Raw genomic sequence first — 23286 nt, forward strand, 5'->3', positions numbered from 1 at the left:
ACCTCCTTGGGAAGGGGCGGGACAAATAATTTCTGCCCCTTTCCCCTCCCACCCTCCCTGCCTTACGCGTTCAGCCCAACCCAGGGAGAGTCCCGGGTCTTTCAATTGGTGGAGGGTCAGAGAGGTAGTGCTTCTGATTGGTCAAGCCTCAGGAGGTGGGGCGAACTGAGCGGAACAAGAAATTGAATGGTGAAAGGAAAGTCAGTCAGGTGCCGAGTCCCTCCTTCAGAGATTTGGCGGGTAACCTAGCAACGCAGGCACAGCGGTGGGAACTGCGCTGAGAAACGTGGAGCCCTTGGATCAGGTGAGTTGACCAGGTGGGGAAGGGTCGGGAATGAGCGGGAGATGTGGAATGGGGTCCAGTCTGCTATCTTTTGGCTGCCCGAGGAATCAGCAGCCCTCACCGCGATCCCGTTCGTGCTCCAGAACAGTGCTCTCCAGCCCCTGCCTCATTCCAGACCTCCCTCTCCACTGCCTGCCAGGACTCCCGGACATCTTCTGTGTCCCTGTCTCTACTCTGCGCGTCTGCTTACCACTTCGCATCCCCGCTTCTCCATCCTTTTTTTTTTTTTTTAAGATTTTGTTTATTTATTTGACAGAGAGAGACAGCCAGCGAGAGAGGGAACAGAAGCAGGGGGAGTGGGAGAGGAAGAAGCAGGCTCCTAGCGGAGAAGCGTGATGTGGGGCTCTATCCCAGAACGTTGGGATCACGCCCTGAGCCGAAGGCAGACATTTAACGACTGCACCACTCAGATGCCCCCCCCCCCCGCTTCTCCATCCTTAAAGCGTGGGTGAAACTAGTCCAGTGGAGTCACATCCTGGTTAGCTAACTTCAAGTCAAACATAGGTGATGGGGAGGAAAGGGTTGTTTATAAGTCCCCTACCATTCCACCCAACGGCCATGCATTCCAAGGTGAGCATGCAACGAAAGGCATCTTACTTGAGTGAGTGTTCAGATTAGATCATTTTGATTGTACCAATTTTTGCCTTTTGTGCTAACAACTTTAGAACTTAACTCCCATTCTTGGCCTTAAAATGTGATTTCGTTGTACCTTCAAAAGGTTTATTGTAAGAATTAAAGGGGTGAGGCAAAGAAAAGCTTGGCATGGAGCTGAGCTCAGTAAATACAGGCAATTTTTTTTCTTCCTAAAGCACATTTGTCCTTGACTCTTCCTGTTTAAAATGGATCAGGGGGAGTCATCTCGTTCCATACCTTAAATATTCATATATTCAACAAGTATTCACTGAGTGCGTACTGCCAGGTGCTGGGGTAAAGTGATCAACAACAACAACAACAAAACCCTCATTTTTCCACTCAGGGAGCTTGTCTAATGTGGGATGTAGTCATCAATCTAGTAATATACAGATAAATGTATAATTAAAGATTCATTTCCAGAATGGTGCAGCATGGAGGTCAACAAATCCTTTCCCCAAAAAGCAACTCGAGTCCATCAATGGATGAATGGATAAACAGAATGTGGTATACACACGACGGAATTAGATTCAGCCTTTAAAAGGAATGAAATTCTGATAAATGCTGCAAGAATGGACCATGAAGACACAATGCTAGGTGAATATAAGCCAGTCACAAAAGGACAAATATGTATGATTCCACCTATGTAAAATGCCTAGAATAGCCAAATTCATAGAGACAGAAAGTAGAATAGTGGACCTAATGATGACACACGTTACAACATGGATGAAGGTCAAAATATTAGGCTAAGTCTCAACCTTGGCACCTTTCAGGTTGGATAATTCTTTGTTGTAGGGGGCCGTTCTGTGCGGAACAGGATACTTAGTGTTTCCCCAGCTTCTCTACCCACTACATGCCAGTAACACCCCCTCCCGGTTGGGACAACCAAATCTATCTCCACATTATTGTCAGATGTCTCCTGGAGGCCAGAGTAGTTTTAAGTAGTGCTTAAAAACTACTGTGTTAGCACAAAGTCAGATGCAAAAGATTACATACTATATGATTCCATTTATATGATTTCATTTATATGATATATCTAGAAAAGTTAAAGGTGGGAATGGAAATTGTTTGCAAAATATCTCATGGGAATTTTAGGGAGTGATAGAAATTTTGTGGTGATGTGGCATAACTTTTACCAAAAAAGCATTTACCAAAAAAGTCATTGAGTTGTACACTTACAATGGGTAAATTTTATGGTATGTAAATTATACTCCAATAGAGCTGTAAAAAAAAAAAAATTACACCCATGATCAGTACCATGCAGAAAAGGTGAAGAGGGTTTCCAGAGATAATAGTGCACTTTCTTTTCCAGTCTGGGGAGAGGCTGCCATTGAGCTGAGACTCGAAGGTTGGGAATTAGCTCATCTAGGGGTTGGGAATTGGTTTCTGGCAAAAGGAACATGGTATGTGAAGATCCTCGTGCTTTGAACACTTTAGAGACCAGTGTGGCTGCAGCACAGAGAGTGAGAGCAGGAGCTCGGGTAGGTTGAAGCCAGTGAGAAGGAATGTCATCAAAAGAGTGAAGGGGCTTCATCCTTCTCACTCTGTGTGTCCCCTGCCCCCACCATGGCTTTAGTCACCATCTGTGCGGTGACAGCTCTCACATTTCTGGATCTTTCTGGGTCTTTCTTGAAATCTACTCCAGGTACCCAACTACTCCTGCATATCTCATAGGGGTCCCACTTGGGTGGTGCAGTCTATACATATATAGTGCTTTGGTGTGAATTAGGAAGAGGTGCTCCTTCCAGGCACACACAACCCCATAGTTTTCAAGGGTTGGCAAATAGCAAATTGTACCAACAATAAACACCCTAACCCCTCAACCCCTGCTTCTCTTCCAGTGGTCACCCTTTGGGTCAACACCAAAACAATCCATCCAGACACCTGAGCCAGCACATTAGACGTCATCCCTTACTTCCTTCTCCCCCACCCCCCATGTCCAGTCCTTCACCTCATCCCATTGATTCTGCCTTCTTGATGTTTCTGGAGCCCATCCACTGCTTTGTCTCTCCTTGAGGCCACTCTTATCTGTTCCCTGGACACTGCGACAGCCTTCCAAACCTGATCCTCTTGTCATGTTGCGCCTGCCAACCCTTTTACCACAATTTCCCAGGCTCTGGTCTGGTCTTGTCAGCTACTCCCTGTTTAAAACTCCCGCCACCCCCCACCCAAGCCTTTGATTCCTCCTCTTGAGCAATGAGGAAAGCTGTTGTGGCCAGAATTTTTTTTTTTTTTTTAGATTTGTTTATTTATTTGAGAGAGAAAGAGAGTATGAGCAGGAGGGGCAAGAGGAGAGGGAGAGAGAATCTCAAGCAGATCCATGCTGACCACAGTGCCTGACTAGGAGCTTGATCTCCCAACCCTGAAATCACGACCTCAAGAGTGAGACCAAAACCAAGAGTCAGACACTTACCCGACTGAGCCACCCAGGTGACCAGTGGCTGAATTTCCTAACCAATCAGATCAGGATGACTTTCTTATTCCCTAGGCCCCCGGTAAGGTGGTCAAGGGGAAGTGAGAGTAGACTCAGAGCCAGATAGCCAGGCCAGGCCAGGACAAAAGGCAAAGTAGTGACAATGGCAGGAAAGGCAAGCATGAGCAGGGGTGAGGTCTGAGGTCACTGTTCATGCATCATCTCAATATACACAAGCAGTGAGTAGAAGGCAAGAATCCACCCCACCATTCCCTTTCCCAGACTCCACCCTCCACCCAGAAAGCCCCAAACAGCCTCAGATTGGAAGCAGTGGTAACAGATGTGACAGAGTCCCAGCATCAATCTCCCTGCCTCCAGGCTGGACAGTCTGCCCAGGGCATCCCAGACAGAAGTCTGCCCCAGCCCTGAGCAAGGCATCCCTCAGGAGCATTCTAGGCTTATGTGGTCAGACATAAATGCCATGGCTTTAGCTTGGGTTTTCACTCCGTTTATGGTGAAAAATTCAATGAAAAGGGTGAGTCTTCTCTGCTTGATTGCTCAATTCACCCCCACACTTTTCCCCTAGGAGACAAGCGCTCAGGGCAATGAGGCCCCACCTGATTGATGCCTGGACGTATAATAATTATCACTCCTCTTTGAAGAGGGCTTTTAACTCTCAAAAGGGCTTTCCCATCTAGTAAATCAGCCCTCCTCCACCCAGCTGCCTTTTGATGTGGCTAGGACAGGTGTTGTATCCCCAGATGCCAGAGAGATAAGGGGCTTGCCCAGACTTATTCCAAGAGCAGGGGAGAGTCATGCCCCCTCGGTCTCCTAACATCCAGCTTGTGAACCTGATCTTGACTCTGTAACTGATGGCAGCTTCAGATGGTACAGAGCTCAGCTTGTCAGACAGAGCTGAGCTAGCCAGGCACAAGCCTTCCTTTGAACCTGGATGGAGTGCTGGACTCACTGGAAGCCAGGAGTTTTATAGAGGAGGAAGGCCACTGTGGGCTAGACCAGTGACTCTCCACCAGGGGCATCCCCCGACCCGCCAGCCCCACCCCACAGGGACATTTGGCAATGTCTGGGGACATGTTGTCTCCAACTGGTCAGAACTGGTGGGAGAAATGTGCTATTGGCATCGAATGGGTAGATGCCAGAGATGCTACTAAACATCTTAGAGCACCCAGGAGGGCCCCCACGACAAAAAAGGAGCTGACCTAAAGTGTGAAGCTTGAGAAACCCTGTCCTGACGTATTTTCTTTTTCTCGTTTCTTTTTTTTAAGTTTTATTTATTTAAGTACTCTCTACACCCAACGTGGGGCTCAAACTCACAACCCTGAGATCAAGAGTTGCATGCTCCTCCCACTGAGCCAGCTAGGAGCCCCTGGCCTGATATTTTCATACAAGGCAAATGGTATACACACACACACACACACACACACACACACACACACGAGCGTGCGCGCAGACACATACACACACACACACCTACCTTTCCCTGCAGGCCCTAGTTAGTGGAACTAAAAGCAAATGTGATTGCAAATCAAGATCATTTGAAACACAGAGCGTCGGGGAAAAGTATCTCTTTGGCCTTAGCTTTCAAATAATAGCGGCAGATTCTACTCTACGACCAATCAAATGCCTTTAACATGGGGGCTTTCAAACACAGATTTTTTTTTTAACCACAAACCAGACAAAGAAATACATTTTCCTTCTCGACCCAGCACACGCGTGTTTAATTACACATGAATACTTACTACATGCAATGCACCCTAATATTTTCTGTTCTATTTCATTTATTTTGAATGCTAGTCCCCACGGGCAAATTGATTTCACCATTCACTAAAGGGCCACGATCCTTGGTTTAAAAAAAGACACTTCTTCAATGTAATCAAGCAGTCAGGAAAAGCCAGTGTTTTGCATGTGATAAGATTAGGATTTAAATATTTTTCTTAAGTGGGGGAAGTTTATTTTAGAAGACTCTAAATGCACCACCAGGAAATTCTTCCTTCTGTCTCAAACGACCACAGGGATACTACCCACAGTTGGATATAACCAGAAATAAACACTCCTAAAGCGACACTGTAAGCAAAAGAAGAATTCAAAATCATGGTGACTTAATTTGTAAGGAAGAGGAGACCGGAAAAGGAGAGGCTTAAGAGGCTCCAGCCCTCTTCCTTCACCAGCAGAAAAATGAAAATAATGTACGAACCAGTCAAATTAAAAGCAAATAATAAAAAAGAGTCAAAAGTGGTCCATTTTAGTTCTTTATAAACACTTCTGCACAAAAAAAATGTATATATTGAGGAAAAATACCTCTCCTATTTTAAGAAATAAATGTTCAAATGTTAATACGAAACTATATTATTTTTGAAGTCATAATAAAAGTCATAAAGGCTAAACATTATTGAGCCAGGATTTTACTTCGTACTCAACGACAGTTCTATTGAGCATGGGTTCCATCACTGTCCCCATTTGACAGATGAGGAAGCCGAAGCTTAGAGAGGTTGATTGGCTTGCCTAAAGCCACACAGCGAGGATTGAACTCCAAATTTGCCTGACACGAGAACCCACAAACTTAATCACGGTGCCGTAGGCTCGTGTGTTTCTTTTCTACTTCAGAGAGGAGGAGATGAAGGCCCAGAAGGTCAAGTGAATTTGCCCAGGGCTATAGCTGTGGCCAATGTCCAGTAGAAAGTGTTCATTAGAACCAGAAGTTTAGAAATCTGTCCCCAGGAGCACATTCCCTCCTAGGCTCCGTCACTCTGCACTGTCGTCTGTTTCCAAAGCACAGGGTCACGTTGGAGCCTGCAGCCCCGGAGTCATCACCCCAGATGAGATCCCATCTGTTAATACCTCCGGCGTTCCCTGCTACAGCGCCCGCCTGGGAATCTTTTGCAAACCAAATATAATCCACAAAACATAGGTTCTCAAAAAGGACAAGAGAGGATTGGGTAATAGTTCAAAAGCGGCGGTAGGGAAAACAGCAACAACGACAACAACAACTATGAAAGAGAAAAACAAATTCGATTTAAATCTTTTTGTTTAAAAATTCCAAGCCCCGAGTACAGAGATGGGAAACAATCTATAGGCCAAATCTTGGCCCATAGTTTTCGTTATTAAAACATGACACTATTTTCTGGTTCTAATTCAGGATATAATGTATTTTGTGAAATAACATTATCCTATTAGGCCGACATCTCGGTGTGAGGAAATGGGCCTATTGTTACAGCTGGACGTGCTATCTTTTCTTTTATTCAACAGTGATTTGTTGAATGCCTACTATGCCTCCATGGTTTGGGAGAGCAGTCTCCAGTAGGGATTTTCTACCTTTTTCCAGCCCCTCACTCTCTCCACTCTAGACTTAGAAAGCTCAGATAAAGCCTACAGAGTTCTTCTGAAGAAAGCTGTTTGCATAGTTCCCAGACCAGTGGGATCTTCTGAGGCTAAAAGGAATATTTCTCCTGCTTCAAAGGCAAAAAAACCTTTGCCTATTAACCCAGCAAGGAGGGTAAAATCAGAACTAAGTGACCAGGAATCCCCTAGCCATTAAAGATTTCTTTGAGTCCTAAGCAGGACCCCAGGGAGTGAAGCAGGGAGTATTAGGTTAGTGTTAGTGTTGGGTCCTGAAGGCCTGGGGTGGGTGGGAATTGTATATCTCAGAAACTTGGCAGAACTGTCACAAGTACGTGAGACAGCTATGCAAATTTTGGAATCCACAACATGGTTTTATTCAATCTGCTGTCATGCTGGAATTGCAAATTTTCCACTAAGGTAGAAAATAAAAACAAAGACCATGAGGTCCATCTCTCTCTCTCTCTTTTTTTTTTTTTTAAGATTTTATTTATTTATGTGACAGAGACAGCCAGTGAGAGAGGGAACATAGCAGGGGAGTGGGAGAGGAAGAAGCAGGCTCATAGCGGAGGAGCCCGATGTGGGACTCGATTCCGGAACGCCGGGATCACGCCCTGAGCCGAAGGCAGACGCTTAACGACTGCGCTACCCAGGCGCCCCATGAGGTCCATCTCTTGTGACAACATCTCTTTGCCTGCTCTGCCTCCAACCATTCTTTCTTAGCTCTCTCACAGCTAAGCTGCAAGCAGCCTTTATGTCTAGCTGTGGGAAGTACCAAGACTGGGGCTAGGAAGGCAAAAAAAAAATCTCCATCGAAGCTAAGAATCACTGAGGAAATATTTAGTTGTCTAGGAATCCACGTACTATGAACTTGTCTAGGAATCCACGTACTACAAAGGCTGATATCAGAGAGGATGTGTTTAGCTCACTTTTTTATTTCAACAATACCTGGTTTAGGAAGAGAGACACACACATGGCACTCATGGTATTTACATTGATTCCTGGTGAGAAGCCTATTCCGAAGACCCCTTTCAGGTCTCTTAGAATTCTAATTATGTCAGTAAGAAAGTCTCAGTTTGGTGTTAATAAGTCTTTTGTATATTAACCTTATATCCTGCAACTTTGCTGTGATCGTGTAATTCCAGAAGTGTGTATATTGATATTTTGGGATTTTCTACATAAATAATCATGTCAACTGTGAATGAAGATAGTTTTATCTCTTCCTTCCTAATCTGTATTACATTTTACTTCCTTTTCTTGTCTTGTTGCATGAGTTAGGACTTCCAATATGATATTAAACAGGAAGGATAAGAGGGTACATTCTTGTCTTGTTCCTGATCTTAGGGAATAAACTTCTAGTTTCTCACAATTAAGTATGAGGCTGGCTGTAGGGTTTTTGTAGATGTCCTCCTTTATCAAGTTGAAGTAATTCCACTATATTCCTCAATTGCTGAGAGGTTTGCTGTTGTTGTTTTTTAAGTCATGAATGGTGTTGGAGTTTGCCAAATGCTTCTTTGCATCTGTTAATATGATTTTTCTTTTCGTTGATGTGATGGATTACACTAATTGATTTTTGTTGAGCCAGCCTTGCAGACATGGAAGAAATCCCACTTGGTCACGGAATATAATTCTTTTTATACCTTGTTGGATTCAATTTGTGAATATTGTGTTGAGGATTTCTGCATCCACGTTTGTGAGAAATACTGGTCTGTAGCTTTCCTTTCTTATAGTGTATTTGTCTATTTTGGTATTAGAGTAATGCTAGCCTTGTAGAATCTGTTAGGAAATATTCCTTATGCTTCTATTTTCTGGAAGAAATGTTAGAGAATTGGTGTCATTTCTTCCTCAAATGTCTGGTAGAATTCACCAGTGAAATCTTCTAGACCTGGAGTTTTCTGTTTGGGGAAGTTATTAATTATTGACCAATTTCTTTAATATATAAAGGCCCATTGAGATTATCTATTTCTCTTTGTGAGAGTTTTGGTAGATTGTATCTTCAAAGAATTGGTCCATTTCATCTAGGTTATCAAATTTATGGCCATTGAGTAGTTCATTATATTCCTTTATTATCATTTTAACATCCATGGGAGCAGTAGTGATGGCCCTTCTTTCCTTCTTGACATTAGTCATTTATCTCTTCTCTCTCTCTGTTAGTATGTCTGTAACATCTCCCTACCACTTGCGAATCTTGCTTTTCAACCATAGAGATCTGGGCTCACACTTATCGTCCTGGGCAATAGCATCCAGATAGAGTAAAATAACAGGCTGTAGACATTATTACCTTCTATGTAAGGAAAATGATATAGATTTTTCCAGTTACAGTGGAGATACTTTTTAATGAAAAGTACTTACGAATGAAAGTATACTTCAGGAAAAACAAAAAGTTGAGTTGATAATAGTACAGCTTGGTCTATAGACTTGGCAGAAATCCCAAAGGTGGCATGCTAGTGAGAGAGATTTGGACAACCCTGAATTAGAACTAACCCTCATGAAGGCTTCTTTCCTGATCCAGAACCCACGTTCTGCCTCATACATGGCAGCCTCCTGCTGCCCAATGATCCCTGTGTCGTGATCAGTTATGAGGTGTGTCTCGGTAATTGGTTTATAATGGGCTCCAAAGTATTTAATGATTGACTCAAAAACATAAAAGTCAATGAGAGATGATTCAAGGCTCACCCTAAAATAATTCAGCCACTCACTCACTTGCATCCTGATAAGCTCTCTTGAGCTAGGTGAGAGGGATGGGGTGACAGCTCTATTGTGGCAAACTGTGTCTAATCCTGGGTATACCTACAGGAACACGACACCAGCAGGAACACTACCACTATAGAAGTCGATCCAAAAAGGGTGAGACCAGACAGAACAGCAGTTATAGGGGGCAGGCTCCCAAGAAAGGCTGCCTGGGCTGAGACCCCAGCTTGGCCACTTAGGAGCTGTAAACTCATGAAAGCATCTAACCTCCCCCTGCCTCCCTTTGTTTGCCTGTAAGAAGAGCTAACAAGAGCACCTAGCTCAAAGGTTGTTGTAAGGAATGAAGGAGTTAATTCCCTCAAAGCATTTAGAACAGCCTTTGGTATGGAGTTAGTTCTCAAGAGTTTGCTAACATTAAAATGGCATTCTTTAAAATGAGATTTCCGGGGCGCCTGGGTGGCACAGCGGTTAAGCGCCTGCCTTCCGCTCAGGGCGTGATCCCGGCGTTCAGGGATCGAGCCCCACATCAGGCTCCTCCGCTATGAGCCTGCTTCTTCCTCTCCCACTCCCTCTGCTTGTGTTCCCTCTCTCGCTGGCTGTCTATCTCTGTCAAATAAATAAATAAAATCTTAAAAAAAATTAAAAAAAAAATAAAATGAGATTTCTACCCCCCCAAGAATAAAATGAAGTAAAATGAGACCCCCCCCACACACACACACACACTCCAACTTTGTTTAAACCCCTCTGACTATGCCACGTACCATTGCTGGATTTGTGGGGTATCTGCAAGGGTTGGATTTTCTTCCTCTTTTTCTCCCGAGGGAAAAAAATATAATTTCACTCAAACCTTTTTTTTTCTTCAAAATGTTCTGAGAGTGAAAGTAATAAAATATCCAACAAGCCCATTTGAATGAAGACGAGGTATAATTTGCATGATAAAGATATATTTCCATTTATAAAGTTCATCAGCAGAATTAATGACAAATAAAGGAAGATCCAATTAAAGTTCCCCATCCATTAACAATCTTGCTTCACTCTCAGGGCAGGGATTTTAAAAGGAGAGGCTTAAGTTGGAAATGATTTAAATATTAAGGTTGGTGGCATTAAAAAGGACATGAAACAATCATATTAGGATTCAAGGAAAAGAGATTCTCCAGTGATTTTTTTGTCATCAGAGTCATGCATTTCCCCCGATCCTCGTTCCACTGGCTTTTTCGTGTTCACCCAAATGAGCTGTCAAAAACCGATGGGCGTCATCATAATCAAAGAAAACAAGTTTGCCCTTTAAAGCAAAAGAGGTAATTTGGCTGAAAGCAAATTGGAAACATTTCAAATAACGTTGCATTTCCAGCCGCAATCTCTGAAGAATACGGGCGTTTTGATTTATGCCTGAAAGCTTTGGGGGGACAATGGGGGAGAAAGCGTTTGTGAAACACTTTGTTCAAGTTCATCCTGTGGTCATGGGGCAAAGGTCCCTCGTCCTCCCTGAGAGGAGCTGAGGAAACTCCAGGCTGTCCCTAAAACGTTATCTTCAGGAAAAGCCGTGAGGGAATTCACGAGATTGACTTGGGAGCAAAAAGCACGTGGGAAACACAAAGATGCAAGATAACGCCTCTTCTCGTCTCAGTGGTCACTTCCCAGGGGCTTCTGACTTTGGGACCCATTTTGCCCGGCCAAGTGACCACGAAACATCCTTAGCGTCTGATCTGACTGCCTTTCTTCCTGGCTCGTAGTCACTTGAGATGTTCCTCTGATGCGCACTCTTCTCTCCTTTTACTCTGGTTTGGAGAACCGAATATCTCTTGTGGCTTCAGATATCAGCGACATTTATGTCTCCATCTCCAAGGGCTCCCTGGAGCCCCCTGGATCTAGATCGTTCATTGTCCGATGCCTAGAGTGTTCTCAGCTAAGGTTCTTGGATAGCAAGCCACAGACACTGTGACTAAAGCAAAACGGTGAAGGAGAAGCTGAAGAACGGGCTCCAGAAAGGACAGCAGCCAAGGAAGTTTCTGGAGGTCCTAGTGCAGGATCTTTAGGAACACCCCACTAGCATGACCCAGCTCCCACCATCTCCCACCCACGTGTGACTCCTCAGGATTCCCAGCCTTCTTTGATTGGCAGTCCCACCAGGACTGCATACAGTGGGAGAGAGGATGAGCTCCCCAACGGAAAACTGGGGTGCTATCACCTGACAGAGAGGTCGTGGGGAGATGGAGACTCCCTTGTCCACTGTCTATACCAGTGATAAGAGCGAGAACTAAATGAGTTTAAAACCGAGCTCTTTGTCCTCCCTTCCAAACCTCTGCCCCCAATTTTCCTAGTTTCTCAAGGGCCCCATCTTTCTCTCTCAGGCCGCCAAATGCAAAACGGTCTCGCTCATTAAGTCCTGGTGACTCCTTCTTCAAAACGTTTCTGGCGTCCACAGACGGAGTGTGATGATTAGAATGGCACAGGGAGACTGTCCGTGCCAGCCCAAGACCTCTCCCCAGGACGAGGCTGACGTGTATTTTTCAGGGCCGGGTATGTAGCAGTCATCAAAATAAAGCCCCTACCTTCACTGGAGCTGACTTTTTAGGGGAGGGGAAAGGCAGACAGTAAACAAACATGCCCATTTAGAAACATCGGATGGTGATACTTAACTGGGAGAAAAGTAAACAGGATAAGAGGATAAGGGCAGGGAGGAGGAGAGGGTTTATATTTTAGGAAGAGAATCTGGAAAGCACTCACTATTATCCTGAGATTTGAGCAGAGAAGGAAGCAAGGGAGGGAACAAGCTTTGAGGATATTTAGAGGAATGTTCCAGACCTGGGGCTGGAGGGCTGGGGGTAGTGGTGTGCAGACAGCAAGTGAGAAGGCCTTGTCAGAGGTTGGAGCACATCTGATATGTTCAAGGAACAGCAAAAAGGTCAGTATGAGGACGGAAGAGTGAGTGGTCGCAACGGCCAGATGATGTAGGGCCTTCCTGGTCACTGTAAGGACTTTGGCTTTTATCCTGAGTGAGATGGGGAGCTGTCGGAGGTGGTGGTGTGCTGGTAAACGTTCAACAGCCAGTTTGGAGGGGAGGGGTGCTGATTTGTAGTATTTGACAATTTCCATGGCATAATACTTCCACCATGGCTGATTTCAAGCTTCCCAATGGCTTCACAACCAGCTCACAAATACCCCGAAATTTTAACAATTAGCTCTGGGGAGCTGCATTTGGAAGAGAGGAGTGAAAGGATCTGACATTTTTAAAGTCTCCCTCTGGCTGCTGTGCTGAGACGAGACTGTGGGGCAGGGGGTCAGAGGCAGGGTGACCGGTAAAGAGGTTATCACAGTCATCTGGGTAAGAGATGATGGACCCTCGGAAGGTCCAGAGGCTCAATGACATTCCTGCAATTCTCTTAACCTTTCCTTCTCATTCACAAAGTGGCTGCCATTGCCAGCATTAAAGCCCAAGTTCAGGGAATGGAGGTCAAGCCAACAATGTCTTTCCTTTGTATTGGGAAGGAATAAGGTCTCCCTTAGAGCCCCTAGAAAAATTCTCAATTTTATTGGCTCTAACAGTGTCTATAGCCAATCCTAACTGTAAAGGAGGTGGGGAAGTTGAGCATTGAGTATTTCCAGCCACTACAGTATAGGCAAGCAAGAGGGAAGGAGACTGGGATGGGGATGGTGCCTGCAAAAAAAAAAGGGGCATGGCCTTATAAGAACCTGCTACAAGAATTTGACCCGTTCTGGAAGCCCAGGAATGCCTTCTGTGAGGAAGGGACACCTGAACTGAGCTCTGAGTACAAAGAATTAACTTAGCAAGGAGGAGGGAGAAGAGTGTTTCAAGAAGAAGAAAAACCAGCATGCACAAAGGCCCTGTGGTGGAAGGTTTATAATATCCCAGCCCACCTACCTGCCACCAAACTTTTCCCTATAAATCATCCATTATGACCGATCTTTCTCAAAAATCTGATTTTATCCTGTTACTTGTTTCCTGAAATCAAAATGGATCTCAATTTCCTATAAGATAAACTCCAAAGTCCCCAGTCTGCTGTTGAAGGCTGGTCATGACCTCAACCTATTCTGTGAATACAACTTCATGCCCTTCCTCCTATAGCTGTTGAACCTCCATGTGTGCATGTTTCACATTTCAAGCTAGGTTATAAACTCTGGGAGAATAGGAACCATACCTTGCATCTCTTTTATATCCCCAGGGGCTCAATAAATGCTCGAATAGATGACTGTGGGGATGATCCTTATTGCAGGGAGCAGGAGCAGATGTAAGCAGACCAGTTAAGAAGCTCTTTAATCATCCAAGTGAGAGATTAGAAGGCCCTCACTCAGTGGCAGAGAGGCTGCCAAGAACGAAAGGACTGGGAGCTGTCAAGGAGAGAACACTGAGAGAACAGGGACTGGGAAGTGGGGGGGAAGTGGGGGGGGAGGCACTCGAGTTTCCAGTTTGAGCAACTAGGGTGACAGCATTGCCAATCATCAGGACGAGAGATAAAGAAGGAGCAGGGTGAGGGATGGGGACATGGTGGGGTCCCTCTTAGACATGGTGTGTTGGGAAAGGCCAGCCAGTCCCGGGCAGGAGGTGTTCGTTTGGTCCCTCCAGATCTCCAGCCAAGCCCAGACACTGAGACGAGGAAATCACCACAGTCCTGGACTTGGGATCGCGGTTTCCCTGGGCTAATCGTGCTAGTTATCATTTACTGTGCACTCACAATGCCCAGGCCCTGTGCCAGAAACTTCCCATTGAATCGTAGGATCCCCGTTTTATGGCTGAGGAAGCCCAGGCTGAGGGGGATGAGACAGCCAGCCCAGGGTGCCCCAGCACGGGTCTGAGCCCAAGCAGGGCCACTGCAAATCTAGTCCTCAGCCATCGTGCCATGTGGGCAACATCGATGATTGGTCTCTGATCGCTGCCTTACATTTTTCTGAGTGTCTTGAATTTTAAATAAGCTTTTTATTTTGTAATAATTGTAGATTTACAGGAAAGTTGCAAAGATAGCTCAGGAGTCCCACATGCCCTTCATTCAGCTCCCAGGGCATTAACATCTTAAATAGCCATGATGTGTCTGTCGAAAGCAAGAAATTAGCATTGGTACAACGCTGCTGACTATGCTATCAGCTTGGTTTTGGATTTTACGTTGTCCTACTAGTGTCCGTTTTTCATTCCAAGATCCAATCCAGGATACGACATCACATTTAGTGAAACAGGACTTAAAAATTGTGTTTCGATGTCATTGTTCACCCCCACTCTGATGTTTGCAGTCCACACTTAAAGACCAGTGAGGCAGTGCTGTGCTGGTCCTAGTCCTGTTTGCTCTCAGCTGCCTTGTTTGCTCTGTCCCTGTGCTGCTCTGCCTCAGGCCGCTGACACCTGCAGGCTGCAGGGCCCATGCTCCCTTGTCATCTGGTTTCCCAACTGGGTCTGGCCAATGGGAGGCACTGGTGTTGGACTGGAGGGCGCGAGGAAGAAGAAACCATGGCGTTTTCCTCTTCTCTCTGCTTTGGGCTGCATTGCCAGCAGTGGTCCCAGCTCCTCCGGGCTATAGCTCCTCCTGGACAGGAAACGGCTGTGGTTCTAGCTTCCCCCTGGTGACCCTTGTCCCCACGCTCACCACCACCTCCTTCTGTGGTAGACTCCTGCCTTTGACATTGGCTGGATGGCTTCCCTTTCCCTGGGTAGCCTCTCAACTCTTTCCACCACCCGTGTAACTCGTTTTCCATATTTAGATACTTTTTTTTTTAATAAGTCCACTCACATTGACTTTTATTCATTCATGTTAAGTCACCCGAAATGATATCTGTTGCATTTAAATGCTCATTACTATAAATGACTGAACAAATCCATTTCAGGGGCTACTTACTATCCTACATAGTTAAGTCGCTTCCACAGAACGGTGTTCCCTGCCTGACACCTCTCCCCTTGGTCGTCCCACCCTTGTGGCCCGATGCTGTCACAAAGCTAGAAACTGCTTTCAGTGAGGGGCTCTGTGTACTTGCTGTGGGGCACCCGGGATGAACTCTCGACGTCGACCCTGTGTGTGGCTGCCAGGGCCACACCAGCCACATCCTGGCAGCACGACTCGACTAACCACTCACTCCTTCCTTCGCAGGGTTGCCAGAGACAATAACAGCTGGAGACCTGTGCAGTCTAGCCACGTCTTGATCTCCCAGGGCGTAAGGAGGCAAGAAGACTGCTCAGAAAATGGCTCTAGAGGCCCTCGGTGTGGCCCCTCTCTACCAGGGCCCCGACATCAACAGAATGAAGCTGACGGCAGAGCCATCCAAGAAGCCAGCCTCCCTGCTAAAACCCTTGGTCCCCTCCAAGTCCAAACTCACCACCATCGAGGCCAAGAGGGTCATGTCCGTACTGGACGAGACCATCCACAAGGTGGAGCTGGTGACCCTGCTGTCCTACATGGCTTCCAATTACGAGACCCTGGAGGGGGTGCTGGGGCAGGACATCATGAAGGCCGTGAGCGAGCACGAGGACCTCTGCCGCAGCCTCCTGGACACTGTCATTTACCTGCAGGATAAAGAAAGGCGATTGCAGGAGGAGGAAGAGTATAAGGAGGAAGGGTGGTTCAGAGATCGCATTCTCTCCATAGAACTGCAGAAATCCAGCCTCCCGCCCCTTATGCAGCAGATCAAAGAATCCACCAAGGACACCCTGAGACTCTTACTCAATAATCCGCAGGCGGTGAGGCTCTTGCAGACGTACACCCCGAGCAGAAGCGCCGAAGCCCAGAATTTCATCGACTGCCTGATAGAACTGCGGGGTTTCCTCTTTGAGAAGCTACTCACTGGCCCCGTGGAAGCTCGAGACAAGAGTCAGTTCATACAGGATATCAACAGACGGAACAGGAGGAACCAAGGAATCATCGACACTCTTGAAAATGAATTGGTGGCGAGCGTGAAGAACAGGGACGCGGAGGTATGGTTTTATGGTATTGGTCAGGTTACGGAAGGAGCCGCACAGAGGAGCCAGACCTTTGGGCAGTGGTGGTTTTTCCTCAGTGATTGCCATGCCTGCTGTCATTCATTCACTCGACAAATATTGTCGTGAGTGCTTGCCAGGTACCAGGTCGTATATGTAAGTCCACATGGCCCCCGCCTCATGCAGTTCACCGGAGGTAGGTCTTCAAGAGCTGATTTAATTACAGTTTTGAGAAGTATAATGAAGGGGAAGCATAGAGTGCTAGAAGACGGTGTTACAAGAGAACTGAGCTTAGACCCAAAGGGTCAGAGACGTCAAAGCCAACACATGAAGAACGGGAGGGAGCGAAGCAGGCAAGAGAGGTAGGCAGGGACCTGCCGGCCAGCAGCAGGCAAACTTTTTCTACGAAGGGCTGGATAGTAAATACTTTAGGCCTTGCCAGCAGATCCCATTGTGCCTTTGAGGCCTGATCAAGGCATGTGATCTCTGTTCTGAGGACAAGGGGCAGATGGGACAGGTGGAAGCTCTAGAAGAATTTTTAAGAAGGGAAGTGCTAACATGATCCCAACCTAATAACCATTTGGGACACATAACTATGTATTACGCTTTACGTACATTGTGAGATGGTATCTAAGTATAGGGCTTGGTTGCCGAAACAGAGACCCAGAATAATAGTGGCTTAGCCAAGATGGAAATGTATTTCTCTCTTGTGGAAAAGTTGGAGCAGGCACGGGAACTCTGCCTCGTAAAATTGTCAGGGGTCCAGGCTCCTTCTGTGTTGGCCATTCTGCTGTGCCCCATACAGGACTTCTACCTGTGGACCCAGAAACTCCCCCCCCATCATGTCACCCCTGGTCCAACCAGCAAGTGGAAGAAAGGGGAGGAGGGATACAGCCTGGAAGTAGCCCATAGGCTTAGGACATTCCCCCGTCCTTACGTTCTCACCGCCTTCGTCCTTTAAGGCATTCATCCGAGTTTGTTGGTAAATGTTTATGTGATTATTTGGTAATTTGGTGTAGGTCTGGCAACCCCATGAGAGGACGGGGACCTTGGCTCTTTCGGCCCGCTGTCATGTCCCCAGTAAGCCTGGCACAAAGGAGGGGCATGGAAATGACTTTCTTTCTTTTCCTTTTTTAAAAGATTTTATATATTTATTTGAGAGAGAGAGACTGAGAGCAGAGCTGGGGGCAGCGGCGGGGAAGGAGCAGACTCCTTGCTGAGCAGGGAGCCCGACACGGGGCTCGATCCCAGGATCCCCGGATCATGACCTGAACCAAAGGCAAATGCTTAACAACTGACTGAGCCGCCCGGTCGCCTCTGGAAGCTCTTTCTGAGCGGAGAGATGACAGGCTCTTGGGTGGTCAGTCAAGGGAGACCACTCGCAGGTTAGAAGGGTGCCGGTGAGGGACAGGGAGAGGGGCCCCGAGTGGCTTTGTTGGTCCCAATCAGGTGGTGGAAACAGCTCAGGCCTCCAAGTTGGACAGATCTGGGGTCGAATTCCATTTTTCCAGGTGGGCAAATCTTATCACGTCCCTTGGATCTCAGTGTAAAATGAGGGGGTGACGCCAGTTAGGCTGCTGTGGGGTCAAGAAAAGCTCTGACTGCTGATAATACCAGCTGCTCTAGAACCCAACACCTAGAGCCGGAAGCCTTGCCCTCAGGATCGGCTTGCCCAAAGGCCCCTCCGCCCCGCTGCTCCCTGTGGGCAGGAGGCGAGCTCAGACCCCCTGTGGCCCAGCCCAAGGCCGCTGGCCTGAGCCAGTCGCCGCAGTGATGTGCTCAGAGGGAGACTCTAGGGCTTGGGACCAGCCTTTGGAACCTATTTACAAAATGTCCCCATCCTCCACCCCCATTCCTGTCTTAGAACCAGCTGAGGGCAGGGGAGAAGTCAGGCCCTCAAGTGTCAGCGGGTGACAATCCCCACAGTATGTGTATCTCTTACTTTCAAGAATGATGCCAAGTGTCTCTGCCAACTGAGCACTCCCGTTCTATACCCCAGGCAGGAGCACCGCCACTGTCCCAGACCTGCCCGGCTGCCGCTCTCCGGCTTGCCTGTGCCCATCACTCCTGCCAGGAAGCAGAGGGGGGCGGCCAAGAACATGGGCTCTGAATCAGGCAGACCTGGCCTCGAGTCCCGGCTCAGCCGTACAGCCCCAGACAGACGACTTGACCCCTTGAGCTTCAATTTCCTTGCCTGCAAGCGGGCCGTCTCTGTCCCCCTGGGGCGTGAGGGGTAGGAATCTGCAAGGTAATAAGGCAGGTCGCCTGTTCCGCTCTACGCCTGTTCCTAGCGGGCAGGAATGCCGGTTCTCCTGGGATTATTGGGCGTCGGGGAGGTAGTAACGGAGCCTCTCGTCTTCCCGGCCCAGGTGGAGAAAGAGAACTTTGTGATCCAAGAACTGAAAAACCACTTGCACCAGGTGCTCAAGCTCTCAGAGAACAGCCTCCTTCGCACCAAGCAGGAGGCCAAGAAGCAGCAGAAGGCCGACTTCCGGGCCTCGCAGGCCAGGGTGGCCAAGATCCAGCAGGAGTTACTCATGCTGAGGTCCCAATACCACAACCTGGTTGTGGAAAACCGGGAGGCAGAGCAGGCGCTGAGGAAGGTGCGGGGGACAGTAGGGCACAGGGGGGAAGGGGTGGAGACCACGGGAGGTCCGCGGGGCAGGGGAAGGGCAGAGAGAGGTCTAGCGTGAGGGCAGGGCAAGGTAGGGCTGCTCCAGGCACCCAGGGAACAGCTCCCCTGAGGAGGAGGGCAGCGGAGCAGGGGAAGCCCAGGATTGAGCCAGCGTCCCCTGCGAGCGGGCTGCTCACAGGCCCGGGGACTGGGGCAGAGGGACTGGTCCCGTCCTGCAGCGAACTGGCTGTGTGACCTTGGGCAAGTTCCTTAACTGCTCTGAGCACACCCTCCCCCACCCCCAGGGGTGATAATACCCACCTTGTTGTACAAAGGGTGTGAATTTCATAATCCCCTCCAGCCTCAGTTTTGCCATTTTCAAGGCCAAAGTGATCAGATTGGGCTAACGGGTCATTAGGAGAATTGAATGAGATTCTCCTAAGAATGAGTGCGTAGTAAGCGCTCGGTAAACGTCATCTCTTCTTTGTCTTCTCCATCGCCTCTGCGGAGCCCCAGCGTGCACGCACCCAGCTTGCTCTCAAATCTGTTTCCTCGCAAAGGGCGCCTTCTCCAACACTTGCTCCTAGTTCTTGTCTAGTGTCACAGCATCTGGTGGCAGCCATGGGCCTCTCCTCCACAAGGAGGTGCAGATACACCTACTCGTAACTGGTGGACGATTCCTGGGGCCACAGGCCCCCTGAAGCCGTCCCATTCGCGGTGTCCAAGTGAAGAGCTCTTGCTCTGCAGGATTAGGGAGCTGGTTTCTTTCTTTTTCACTGAGGTGAAATTCATATAATATAAAATTAACCATCGTAAAGTGAACAAGTCAGTGGCATTTAGTACCTTCACCCCGTACAACACATACCTCTGGATAGTTCCAGAACATTTCCGTCCCCCCAGATAAAACCCTGGACCCATTCGCAGCCACTCCCCTTTCCCCAGCCCCTGGCAACCGCTGATCTGTGTTCTGTCTCTGTGGGTTTGCCTGTTCTGGATGCTTCACGTAAATGGAATCACACAATATGTGGTCTTTGGTGTCTGGTTTCTTTCACTTAGCATCATGTTTTCAGGGTTCATCCACGTAAGCATTGATCAATTCTTCATTCCTTTTTATGGCTGAATAACAACATTCCACAGTACGTATGGGAGCTGATCTTTTAAAAACAAATTAGATTCTGTCCCTCTCCTACATCTCAATCCATCCAATGGCTTCCCCTCTCCGTTACACTAGGATCTAAACTCCTTCCCCTGCTGACCCTTCCTTCTACGAGACAGCTTCTCACTCTGACCTCCTGGGGACCCTGCTCCTCCTCAGCCATTCCATTCTGGCCACACCAGCTCAATTTCTGTTCTGAAACACCCCAAGCCTGTTCCTACCTCAGGGCCTTTGCACTTGCTACTTCCTCTGCCTAGAATGTTCTGGAGCCAGACCTCTGGCTCCCAGTTCCAGGTTCTACCACTTGTCAGCTCTGTGATCTTGGGCAAGTGAGTTAGCACATCTGATCCTCAGTTTCCGCATCTGTGAAATGGAGGAGAACCTACCTTGTTGTGTAGATTCGGTGGGCAAGGCAATAACCCTGGAGCAGAGTGAGCTTGGTGCAGTTTACTGTTCATATTAATCCATCAAACACTGACTCACTGAATTTTTTTAGAAGAAATATAGAGTGGAGACGGAAATCGAGAACTGGATCCAGAAGTACGACATGGAGATGGGTGAGAAGCAGGTATTTGTGCTGCAATACATCTCTCGGGTGCATTTCCCATGATCCTCTAGGAATGGTCCATGAACTATGCCAAGCTCTGGGCCTCTCCAGACAGGCTTCCCTGCCCCCTTCCTTAGGCCTGAGGCTTGTCTGGCCTGGGGCAGCGAAGGGAGAGATGGAAAAGGAAGAAGCCAGAAGCTGGAAGCTACTAAGTGCTTGTCACTAGGCCCAACGATCTTGGCTCCATCTAGTGTCCACATCCCATACTCTCTGTCCCTTCCACGCTCAGCTCCTGCCAGCAGCCTCACAAGCCGGGGCCCCTTCCCGGCAGACTCAGGCATGAGCTTGCCTCCCCTGCTTCACTCAGTCACCCAGATGGGCCTGAGATGTGCCATGTGCTGGAGTAGCACAGGGAGGATGGTCCCCATTATCACCTGGAGATTATACTCCAGTGTCACTGACCATCTGGGTGACCTGAAGCAAGGGGCATGCTTGACCTTTCTGAGCTTGATTGTGCCTGTGATCCCCAGAGGCAGTGCTGACCGTGCTGGGACCATGACGGGGATGCAGTGGGGCACCATGGTCACAAATGCTTGCACGCAGCACAGGATCTGGCCTGGAGGAAGTGCTTAGGGAATGGTGGCCTGGAAAACGGGGTGCCCTCGAGCTCCTCCCCGGCCCCTCCCCACAGCTTTGTGATAACATTGGTGGCCCACGGTCCCGACTTCAGGGCCAGGAAGGTTTGGTAAGCACTAGAGATGACATCAGCCTCTGAGTGGTCCCAAGTCAGGAGAAGGGCAAGTGTGGGTCTTGCTCTGTCTGATCAGGAGTGCTCCAGGGAGGAGGGACTTCAGAGGCTGTGCTCTTGTTTCTCTGGTCCCAATGAGGGTGGTGGGTTCCTTGTCAGCAGAGACCGAGTCTACTCAGCTCTGTGTCCTTGGGGAGCCCTCCACTTCTGGTAGGCTGTTGGTAAGGGAGTGGAAGGGAGGGAGGGAGGGAGATGTAAACTGCAGCGGGAGGCAACAGTTGGACGTAAGAAAGAACTGTGGGACTCAGTCACCTGAGTTCCACTCTGAGTACCTTTGTGAAACACATGGCTTTAGTGGCAGGAGTTCCATTTTTTTTTTTTTTTAAGATTTATTTATTTGAGAAAGAGAGAGAGCATGAGTGAGGGGATGGGCAGAGGGAGACGGAGAGAAAGAATCCCAAGCAGACTCCACACCGAGATGGACGTAAGAAAGAACTGTGGGACTCAGTCACCTGAGTTCCACTCTGAGTACCTTTGTGAAACACATGGCTTTAGTGGCAGGAGTTCCATTTTTTTTTTTTTTAAGATTTATTTATTTGAGAAAGAGAGAGAGCATGAGTGAGGGGATGGGCAGAGGGAGACGGAGAGAGAGAATCCCAAGCAGACTCCACACCGAGAACAGAGTCTGATGTGGGGCTCGATCTCATGACCCTGAGATCATGACCTGGATTGAGAGCAACAGTTGGATGCTTAACCGACTGAGCCACCCAGGCGCCCCAGAGCTTGCATTTTTATGTCCCCACTATGTGCCTGGCCCTGCATCTGGTACACTGTGTCCACCCCATCATTTAATCCTGCAGAAAGCTCCCACCCACTTCCTGGGTTTGGAATTGTCCCCATGTTTCAGAGGACAAATGAAGCTCCGACAGTGAAGGCCCCCTCAAGGCATAGCCAATCTGGGATGCGAAACCCGGTCTGCCCAACCCACCAGCCTGGGTTCTTTCCTTCCTCCTGAGATGACTTCAGTCAGGTCCCACCTCAAGAGGGGATGGACCACAGCACCTCTCCTGTTCTCATCCGGGCCTTGGATGCAGAAAGGCTTAGTGCAGGCGGCGCTTTTGGGGCGGAAGCCCCTTCAGGATGGGTGGGGGTGCATGCGGGAGAGGGTGGAAGGTGGCGCCCTATGCTTGGTGACCCCCACCCCCTGACCCTCATCCCAGGAAGAGTACGAGAAGCTTGACATCATCCACAAGGAGGAGAAGGTCCAGCTGGAGGAGCTGCAGCAGAAGCACGACGTCCTAGTGGAGGAGTTCTCCCAGATCCGGGCCAAGCGGGAGGTCAATGCCAAGAAGAGACTAGAGGCGGAGCAGGAGATGCTGCGCATGGTTCGGGCCGCCACGCTCATCCAGGCTTTGTGGAGGGGCTACCTGGTCCGCTCCATGCTCAAGTCCAGGAAGAAGAAGCGGAGCAAGAGCAAAGGGAGGATCAAGGAGAAGGGCAAGGCCAAGGCCAAGGGCAAGGGCAAGGCCAAGAAATAAGTCTCCCCCTGGGAGCCCGGCTCCTGGCCTGTGCCAGTGGGCTCCTCACTTCCCACAGAGCAGGCCAGGAGGCCACAAGGAGGGGGAAGCCTTGCCATTCCTGGATTGAATGGTTTTTCAAAGTTAAAAGCCGTTTAAACCATACCCTATAAATAAATGTCACTTTGCTCAGGGCTGTTGGCTGCGTGTGTCCATATGTGTAGATGCCCTGCCCATGGGGAGAGCACGCGGGCCAGGGTGTCAGCACAGAGCTATTCCTTCCTTTAGCCTCAGTGGGAAGCCAGACCCTGGGCTGCAGCCTTCTTGGCCCCAGGCTCCTTGCCACGACTGCAG

At 48.4% G+C, this 23286-nt stretch overlaps 1 protein-coding gene across 3 annotated transcripts; it reads left to right on the top strand.

The window, feature by feature from the left end:
* The first annotated feature begins 89 nt into the window (after positions 1 to 89).
* IQCD (IQ motif containing D) lies at positions 90 to 23126 on the top strand. 3 transcript variants are annotated; one of them, XM_008688919.2, is made up of 5 exons: positions 90 to 304; positions 15527 to 16347; positions 18720 to 18953; positions 20617 to 20688; positions 22636 to 23126. In XM_008688919.2, exons 2-5 carry the CDS (start codon positions 15619 to 15621, stop codon positions 22951 to 22953), a joined length of 1353 nt encoding a protein of 450 aa, XP_008687141.1. In that variant the 5' UTR covers positions 90 to 304; positions 15527 to 15618; the 3' UTR covers positions 22954 to 23126. The 3 variants fall into 3 exon arrangements, with proteins under 3 accessions (XP_008687141.1, XP_008687142.1, XP_008687143.1); XM_008688920.2 differs by lacking the exon at positions 18720 to 18953; XM_008688921.2 differs by lacking the exon at positions 18720 to 18953 and having other exon boundaries at positions 20620 to 20688.
* Positions 23127 to 23286: the final 160 nt, after the last annotated feature.

Source organism: Ursus maritimus, unplaced genomic scaffold, assembly GCF_017311325.1.
Source record: "Ursus maritimus isolate PB19 unplaced genomic scaffold, ASM1731132v1 scaffold_33, whole genome shotgun sequence".
NCBI classification, from domain to species: domain Eukaryota; kingdom Metazoa; phylum Chordata; class Mammalia; order Carnivora; family Ursidae; genus Ursus; species Ursus maritimus.

Excerpts from the sequence above, each read along its gene's own strand:
- IQCD (XM_008688919.2), top strand. The coding sequence starts at position 15,619 with ATGGCTCTAGAGGCCCTCGGTGTGGCCCCTCTCTACCAGGGCCCCGAC. Across the intron at positions 18,954-20,616 it reads CAGAGCAGGCGCTGAGGAAG|AAGAAATATAGAGTGGAGAC; the intron begins GTGCGGGGGACA and ends GAATTTTTTTAG. Across the intron at positions 20,689-22,635 it reads TGGAGATGGGTGAGAAGCAG|GAAGAGTACGAGAAGCTTGA; the intron begins GTATTTGTGCTG and ends CCCTCATCCCAG.